This window comes from Stegodyphus dumicola, chromosome 2, assembly GCF_044657685.1.
Source record: "Stegodyphus dumicola isolate Sdum_Otavi_A_Nest chromosome 2, ASM4465768v1".
Lineage (NCBI taxonomy): Eukaryota > Metazoa > Arthropoda > Arachnida > Araneae > Eresidae > Stegodyphus > Stegodyphus dumicola.
The window spans coordinates 44,691,901-44,701,014 of NC_140769.1; the positions used below are offsets into that span (position 1 = coordinate 44,691,901).

General features: G+C 33.0%; 1 protein-coding gene across 2 annotated transcripts in view; it reads right to left on the reverse strand.

The window, feature by feature from the left end:
• LOC118202282 (transducin-like enhancer protein 4) overlaps positions 1 to 8,761 on the reverse strand; it is a 645,188-nt gene extending 636,427 nt beyond the window's left edge. For both annotated transcript variants that reach the window (XM_085810638.1, XM_085810637.1), the window contains exon 1: positions 8,482 to 8,761. In XM_085810638.1, the coding sequence (XP_085666764.1) occupies positions 8,482 to 8,502 (21 nt within the window). In that variant the 5' untranslated portion in view covers positions 8,503 to 8,761. The remainder of the gene's footprint in view (positions 1 to 8,481) is intronic.
• Positions 8,762 to 9,114: the final 353 nt, after the last annotated feature.

Consider the following 9,114-nt stretch of genomic DNA (forward strand, 5'->3'; position numbering starts at 1 on the left):
CCCATAGAAAACCTTAAAAGAGTACTAATTTAATCCCCGATTTACGATGAAACAGCATGTATTTAGAGCCAGCCTGGTAATTATAATGTAAATCTAGACGGCCTTTTTAGTATAGTGATTAGAGCATTCAGAAAATGGCAAACAAGCAACTATATTTGCTTTTTCACAATTTACGTAAAAATCTGGACTCATTTTTTGGAATCACTGGAAATCATTATGCCAGAAAAGTAGTACGAAGCTGTTAAATATGCAGATTTGAGACTTATCCTCTATATTATACGGAAATCTAAATAGCAGCTGGAAAGAAGGATGCAAAACTTTTGAGCAGTTTTCCCCCAGGAATCAACTAGATTTAAATTAAAATGGCATATTTCTTAAAAGTTGTACCTTCTTTGGATATCAAAGGCCAGTTATTGCAAAAGGCATTAAAAGGACAAAATGACTAACTTTATGTTATAGGAATAAGACTAATTTCCTTTTTAATTTTCTTATTATTTTAGTCAATTAGTTTTGCAGTATTTATTACAATTCATGAATTTTTTACACAGGCAGCAGCATGAAAATATCAATATTTGAAAAACACTGGTCTCTCCAATGCACGCAGATACTCATCAACAATTCAATGTTTCAAACTTCCGATAGTTAATGAAAATGCGGTATGGTTCACAAAACCAAATCGAGCAATAACGCTATCATGTAGAGATAAGTGTTAGCAAATGTGTTTAAATAGGTTATTTTGCAGAGACATTAGGTTATTTCGAAAGCAGGAGAGATGAAAAATGAGTAATGCCCTCGCCGGGACTCGAACCACCGACCTCTCGAATACGCGCCGAGCTTGCTGACCACTACACTACGAAGGCATGCTAAGAAGGCGATAGAAACACCTTACGTACTCCCCTTTTTAAAGGGCGACTGGGGATTAGGGGACCTAATCGCCAAATCCTGGTGGTGGAGAATTATCATCCACCACCTTTTAGTTCGAGCGACATAGAGACATTAGGCTATTTTGGAAGCAGAAGACTTAAAAAATGAGCAATGACGTAAAAAGTCACTTGTCGGGACTCGAACCTCTCGAATACGCGCCAAAGCTTGCTGACCACTACACTACTAAGACATGCTAAGAAGGCGGAGGAAATACCTTATAATTTGATATTAATTTAACAAGGAGTGTATGGCATGTACCACCACTGCGAACGTGATTGCTTAAAACCGCTGTTATATTTATTCACTATAGTGGAAAGAGCGTAATAAGACAACCGAAACGAAATTTTCTGAAAAATAAAAATTATTATGTCTTCAGGACTTCAGCAAACTAGCAATAAGTGGTAATTAATCTACAAATATTGATTCCGAAAGAACGTTTTTTCGAAGAAGGCCTCAGAAATGATCATTTGCGCTGGGATGCAATCAAACGAAGATCAGTCGCAAAAACCGCATTGTAGCGAACATAAAAATCAGCAAAATAATCAACTAAAAAAAAAAAAAAAAAAAAAAACTCACTTCACAAATTTTGAAAACTTATATCAAGGAACATATTGTCATTAATATGATAACAGGTCAGAATGTAGATGAAAATATCAATTAGACGTAAATTAGCAATAACCACAAGCAGAGAAACGGGCAGGTGCAATTTATATGTGATCTGTTTCTTGCTCTGTCAGCCATATGGACCACATTTACCACTCATGTGATACACGCAATGTGCACGCTTCAAATTAATAGATAAATATTAATACAATAGTGATAGCAACAATAATTAAAGATCCAGATTACTGTGTTGTATAATTTACTACAGTGTGCGCCGTCAATCGAAAATGGACTATGAACCAATACTTTATTATCTTATACCATTACTTGACGAAATTTTTATCTTGAAGTCATTTTAATTTAGCACGCACGCCTGATATGCACCTCAATGAGTATATTTCAGAGTTTAAAATGAAACTGGATACCTCATAACTGTCATTTTTAATAGACCAATCTATACACATTTAGGAATAAACGAAAATATTCGAAACATTACAGATGCAATAGAGAAATCTCGATACATATAAATATGCTAATCCTTAAGTTATGGTTTAAGGAATGGTTTAGGAGTCATTGTTTAGAGGAAAAAGACTAGAAATTTATATTCCAGAATAAATGCAAGAACTTTTATAAACATAAAAGAGAGAGAACATACAGGCACAAAATTCTATAAGCATATAATACAGACATAAAACACATAGGTATAGAAAGAATTTCTGTATACAGTTAAAAATATTCCAAAACAGCAAAGAGCAATTTGTTGTTAAATAACAGAATTTCGCGCACATTTTATAGGTAATGAAATGTTCCAGTAATGGATATAAATGGAACTATAAAAATATGAAAAAAAACATTGCTTTAAGTTTATTATCGAGATCCACAGAAATGAATTGAACTCTACAATTAATTATAAAGACAATCCAGTTACGCTGTTAATTAAACAAATAAAGTTATATCACATAAATTTAATTCATGTAATTTGAAATTATGGATAGAACATATGGGAGGATCATTTACAAAAATCCCCATTTACAAAGCTTCTTTATTGCATAGAGCCTGCACTTATTACCATCAACATTATTTTTAAAGAGATTTAATTTAAGGTAATTATTGCATAATGACAATCTAAATTTATAAAAAATTTTAATTTTTAAAAATCTTAATTTCAGTATTATTAAAGAACCCTAAAAATATCATCAGATCTAATTATGAAAGTTGCCTATAATTACCTGTTTTACAATTTATTCTGTTTCTTGTATATCTGAATAATTTATATTAAATAACGTCATACGAATACAGAAAGAAACATTAGTAAATCTTTGCTTCTTTTCCCTCCGATATGAAACCTTTAAACCACTATTACAATAAAGACGAAAATACATATGTTGCTGTTTATGAAATATTTTCTAGATTATGCTGCATTATAAAGTTCCTAGATTTATAATGATTTTAGCTGAATTACTTTTTGCTGTCACCATTAGTCACCATTAATTATTCTCAGTTAAACAATACATAAGTGAAAACAATGCGGTGGACAAAAAAAAAAATATTGTTATTATTTTGGAAGCATTTTTTTTTTCGCATGCTGAGAAGAAAGAACCTATGTCTGAGCGCCCGAGAAATCGATAAATTTTTATTGAAAACTGTATTATTTATCGATTTCTAGACTAATTCTCAAAAGCCATAACTATTGCACGCGTTAGAATATAAGATTTAAGAACTGTTCATTGAATTAAATAAGCCGCAAAATTTTAATCTCGTTAAACAGAGCAGTCGTTTTTTTTTTTTTAATAAGTTACACGTATAGTTATGCACTACATTACGAACTACGGTGAATTATGAAACAGTTTGCCTCCCAACCGGGATAGCGGTTAACGAAGCTGACTGCCACATCGAAGGGCTCGGGTTCGAGTCCCGGAGAAGGGATGGATGTTTGTAAAAGTACAGTGTCTGGCGGCATGGGGGCACTCTAAATATGCGGCGAGCTGAAAGTCCTCTAGAAAGGTTGTTGTTAGAGGAAGAGGGGTGGGAGACCCCCGGATCCGTCCTTCCCAGGGTGCTCTCCATCAAAACTGGGGGCGGAACAAGCACTGTCACTTGTGTGGTGCTCAAGGCTGTTGACAACGACAGGTGTAATCTTGCACTCTTTGATACGGATGAATTTCATGGGCTTGTTCTGATGTTATTGTCGGACAAGTGAAATAAGTCCCAACAACAACATGAAACAATTTTTTTTTTAATTTTGTTAAAATGCATATTATTGAATTAGTTAAATTAATAGTATGTGGTAGGAAAAAATATGTAGGATCAATTTTTTCTATCATTAGCTTCACATTATGATAAAAATATTAGCTACGGTATGGTTTTATCTATACAGTATAGCCAGTTGTCATATATCTATGTAAACCTGAATTACAATTCTGCATTAGTACAGCTCTAGAACAGAATTTTTGAATTAAAATTTTGATTTAAAGCTAATTACATCAGATAAGAAAATTTAAAATACCAGTATATTAAAATTAAAGCAAGGTGTTTCCTAACATAATGGATATTCTGAATAATCTGACTAGACCAGTTTAATTCCTTGAGCACATAAACTCTAAAACTGAAAATTTTATCGAAAAGAATAATCTCAGGTGAAGCTTTATCACATTTTCTTCTACTAAAAAATGCACAAATGCCAAAGCGAATATTCTCAAATGCTTAGCTTCTTACTTCGAATCGTTTGACGATCTAAAGAAAAAATTGCAGCAAATGAAAATGATAGTCTTTTTTTTTTTTTTTTTTTGGATGGGGGGGGGGGGGAGTGGAGCAGAACATAGAAGCCAAGATAATGAGAAAGAAGGCGCATAATCTCAGGATATTTCGCCGAAAAGAAAGCACCTTTGTTTAATGACGCTTAGCAACGCTTAAGATAACAGAGGATGAGATACTGTGCTTTATTTAACATTATTACAAAATAACTTATCACTTCATCATCATCGATATACTCACTAAAAATTTTCAACACACAATTATTAATACTTTTATAAAACAGATTTCTGCATTTATGTAAGGAACATAATGCAGTTATATAAATTTTTTGATAACCTAATTAATAAAGCTACGTTATGTTCCTGTATTTTATTAAAAAAGATTAATCAAGACTTTTTGAACAGAAATAAGCTAAATTCGTTTATTGTCGAGTGATGGAAAAATTACTAATCACAAACCGTGACCATGAAGCAAAACTGACTACGGAATGTATAAAAAAGAAATTAAAGATAAATTTACTTTCTCATGATACTCACAGCTTATCTTTTTCATTTCAACTGACTTTTATTTTTCTATCATTTACTCTTTATTTTAAATGTCGATTTAATTTACTTAACCAATGAACATATTCTCCAGATCCAGCTGTTTAAAAACACAGGTTAAACTGTTAACAGCATTTTTCTCTGTATCATAATATGGGCTTAACCACGGACATGATCGAGGATTTGATTGTACTGTATTATTTTGTTTTGTATAATACGGCAATATTTAGGAACTCAATGAATGTATTATACGGGAGATTCCTTTTCACAATATATGAAATACTGGTTCGTTGTATACGTTCTGTTAACAGATGGATCAGTAGCATCGAGATTTTTAAAACCCTCGATGAAATCTAAGTTTTAATCCACTGATAAGACATATGTCATACGAAACTCTAGCATCTTTTATTAGATCAAATATTGTAGAGACATTAGGATTTTTTGAGCAAGAGAGATGAAAAATGAGCAAACGCCTTCGCCGGGAATCGAACCACGGATCTCTGGAATACCGGCCCAGCGTGCAGAACCACTACACCACGAAGGCACGCCAGGAAGGCGGGAGAAATACCTTATAATATATAATTTTTGTATTTGTAATAAAACTTATGTAATGTTGCAAAACATAAATAAATTGTCATTTACGGTACTGTTTTGTTATCGGTACCCGTTCGGAAATGTACGCATGTATGTCTTCATGTATGCATGTTTATATGTATATATACATATGTATCTGTGTGTCTACACACACATACATACACATCTGAATCCGGTCTTGATAAAAGAAGAGTACCTCATTTACTATGCAAATATGCAAGGGCTATTATTTATTTATAATAAAATAACATAATTAATTACTAGCTATTATGTGCACGATATGAATCTAGTTATGTAACTTACATCCTGGTGTTTGTATTATTTCAAGTTTTGATTACAAATCAAATCAGAAATCTTTGGCAAAACCCTCCATCAATTCAGTGCTGATAACGACATATTACTGATATTATGTTAAATATCAATAGCAATTATTAATCAATATTTATTCATAACACTGATATTTGCATTAATATATTTATCATAACAAACGTATTCGAAATATACTAAACAACATTCGGTTGTTTGTACACTGACTTTTGATGAGTGGTAATTATAGTTAATTACTATCTGAAAGTAGCGATAAGCAGGCTTAAACAAGTAAATTAATTCACGTAAAATTCCGCTATAACGTAATTCAAATTTCATGTATAATCATTCATAACAGAATGCCAAGAGAGGGCAGAAGATAACAACAACGCGGTCAGGCAAATAAATCATTAATGTGTGTTTAGCGCGTGCTGTTGACTTGATCTCTGTGCGCTTACAAAATTCATCAGTGCTTTAGATATGCAACTGCAAAGGCCCAGCCATAACATATCAAAATTCTTCCTGAGCTGAATCTAAACTAAACAAGTTTTAGTTGAATAAGCCCACTTGTAGGTCAGCATTATCTATAATTTTCCCTCGCACTTCAGAAGAGCATTCAACAACTAGTTGGAATTTGATAATTAATTAGTATGTACGAGTATTTTAGAGTTAAACAATTCGCACATCTTAACCAAGGAATTAAACATTTATTGAACAATTAAACTGTAATGGAATTAACCAACAAAATGCAAAAGAATATCTGAAATTGAATGTTTTATTTACTTAATTAAACATTTATAATTTTATTTTTTATTTTTATTTCTAATTCACCTTTATGAATTGTACGATCATTTGTTTACAAGACGTTCGTTAATAGGAAGGAAAAATTAAATTAAATGTTAAACATTCTAACCTTAATTAAAAATTGACACTATAACTATATCTGAATATCTGAACCTGAATTTGTTCGTGAAAAAATATAAAAAGACGAAATTAAATATAATTTATAATAGTTTATCCTTCAGAAATAAAATCTACGAGAGATATTTGAATTTAAGAACATGCATAATTAGGTGTTAATTTAGAAGAAAATTACAATGGAAATGTTTTGCATGTAATCTAATTAATGAATTTAATCATTTTTCTTATCACGAACAGTTTTATAAATTGATTATTGTACAACAAAATATATGCAACTGTATGATGTGCAAACATATGTTGTACATCTGAAAAGAACTAGAAATGAACTTAGAATTTCTAATAATAAGCATGACAAACAAATCAAATGGTTATCAACAAAGAAAGATTCGGATTTAAATAATTGTTGTTTTTATTAAGATTTTAAGATATGAAGCTAATCTATACCTGAATATAAGAACTTTATACTTGTTAAAGAATTTAGTGCTGTGATTTAAATAGTAAATTTAATAAATATGGATAACTAGCTTATATTTATAAAACAGAATAACAATAATTAATAAGCGTAAATGCCGGAATTTCTTCATTCGGCTTTTATAATATGTACTGTATTTTAATTTATTCAAAATTTTTAATTAAACGCTTATATATGGAATTAAGATTTGGAATTTAAGAGCTTGCAGTTAAAATCTAGAAAAACGTTACTCGAAACGACTATTTTAACTAAAAGTCTTCATTTATAAATAGGTATTTAATGTATACAGTTAAATACTTTGATTCCTAATTTACCAAAGTAACATACATGCAACACACCAGTCTAAGTTTCATCCTAAGATTCAGTTTTAATTTAATATTTACTCTAAAACGCAGCATTTGAAAGACTATGAGAGAGAGAAGTTTTAAAACTAAGCGAAATTCAAGCTCAGATTGATATAGAAATCAAGGTAAACGTTTCGTATCTAAATTTGAAATTTGCCTAAATTGGAGTAACTAAACATTTAAAAATCTGAATACAGCTTTAATTCCATTTCGATATATTTTCAAACTCGCATTTAAATTATTTAAGCTATGCAGCTTATTCGAAAATGCAAGCGATATCAAAGAATTATGCACAGCTGAAATATTCACATGTTCCATAAATGAAATAACTTAAACTCAGTATATTTTATTAAATACATTGAAAACTTAGTATTACAATAACAGCGCATACAAAATGAAAAACCTTATATGTCTACCTACTTAAATGTAAGATGTAAATATTCTTAAATATGGCATTTTACAATATTAAATACTCAAATCTTGATTTAAAAGTTAGGATTTGGAATTTTACATACTAAATATTAATGGATTCATATTAAACATACTGCGTAAGCAACTAGTGTTTATTTAAAAAGCTGTATTAAATATTATACAAGCAAGTATTATATATTTAAAATAGGACATAAAGAGTTTTACTGAGTCATAAAGCCTAGGAAGAAAAAGAGCTTTTAACGTTTCTTAGTGGAATTAAACGATTTAAAGAAAACAATGAGTACATGGAAGGTCAGGGTAAAAATTTGTGCAGGTACAGCAAAAAGTGAAACATTTACAACAATAGCGAAAGCTGGAGAAAAAATTAGCAGACTAAACGCAACGCATAATGGACAATTCAGTATTTTTGAACACCGTTTAAAAAAAGAACAAAAAACCGCACGTTTCGTGAGAGGAAATTCAAATCGAAAATGGCACCGGCAAACTTTAAACGGCACGGAAGTAATGAGAGAAAATTCATTAAGCGGGGGTGGGGAGGCGCGAACAATTAAGAAGCTCTATTAGGGCGAAGGTTTTAGGGTTAACTCACCGGGTGTCGGTTGGGATACATGGTCGCCAAGGTTCACCGCCAAATCAATACCGCGGCGTCGCCATCAGGAACATCCAACGGGCAGCAGCAGCAACGGCGACATGACGTTCGGGCGTTTTAGTCCACGGTTCCCTGGGTTTAGAAGCGGTGCACCCCCCGCGCGGCAGAAAAACGAGGATGCCCGGCAAACAGGACGCACTCACCGATCGCCCCTATCAACAAACATGACTCTCCACAAAGCATTTCCCGCGCCTTCTCTCATCCAGCCCACGTGGTATCTTCAAACGGGCCCGATCGGCCACGGCCAATGAGCGGCGCTCTCGGCGGCAGGCGGGACTGGTATGACGTCACGCGCTGGTGACAGCCGTCACTCAAGAATCGGTGGTACCGCATCGGAACGCCCCCTCACTACTCCCCCCCGACGCGGCAACGGCGGCTGCGGAGTCGCGTTTTTTGGGGGGTTGCCTTCCGCAAATAGCGACGAAAAGAACCGCTTAAGCAGCGGCCAGAACGTAATGAGTGAAGAGTTATTTGCGCAGAAAGGTGTCATATTGTCGGGACCCAAAAACAAGAGCGAGTCAACATTCGGCCGCCCTTTGTGTGCATCGTGTGCTGTGCGTAGTCCCCCCCCCC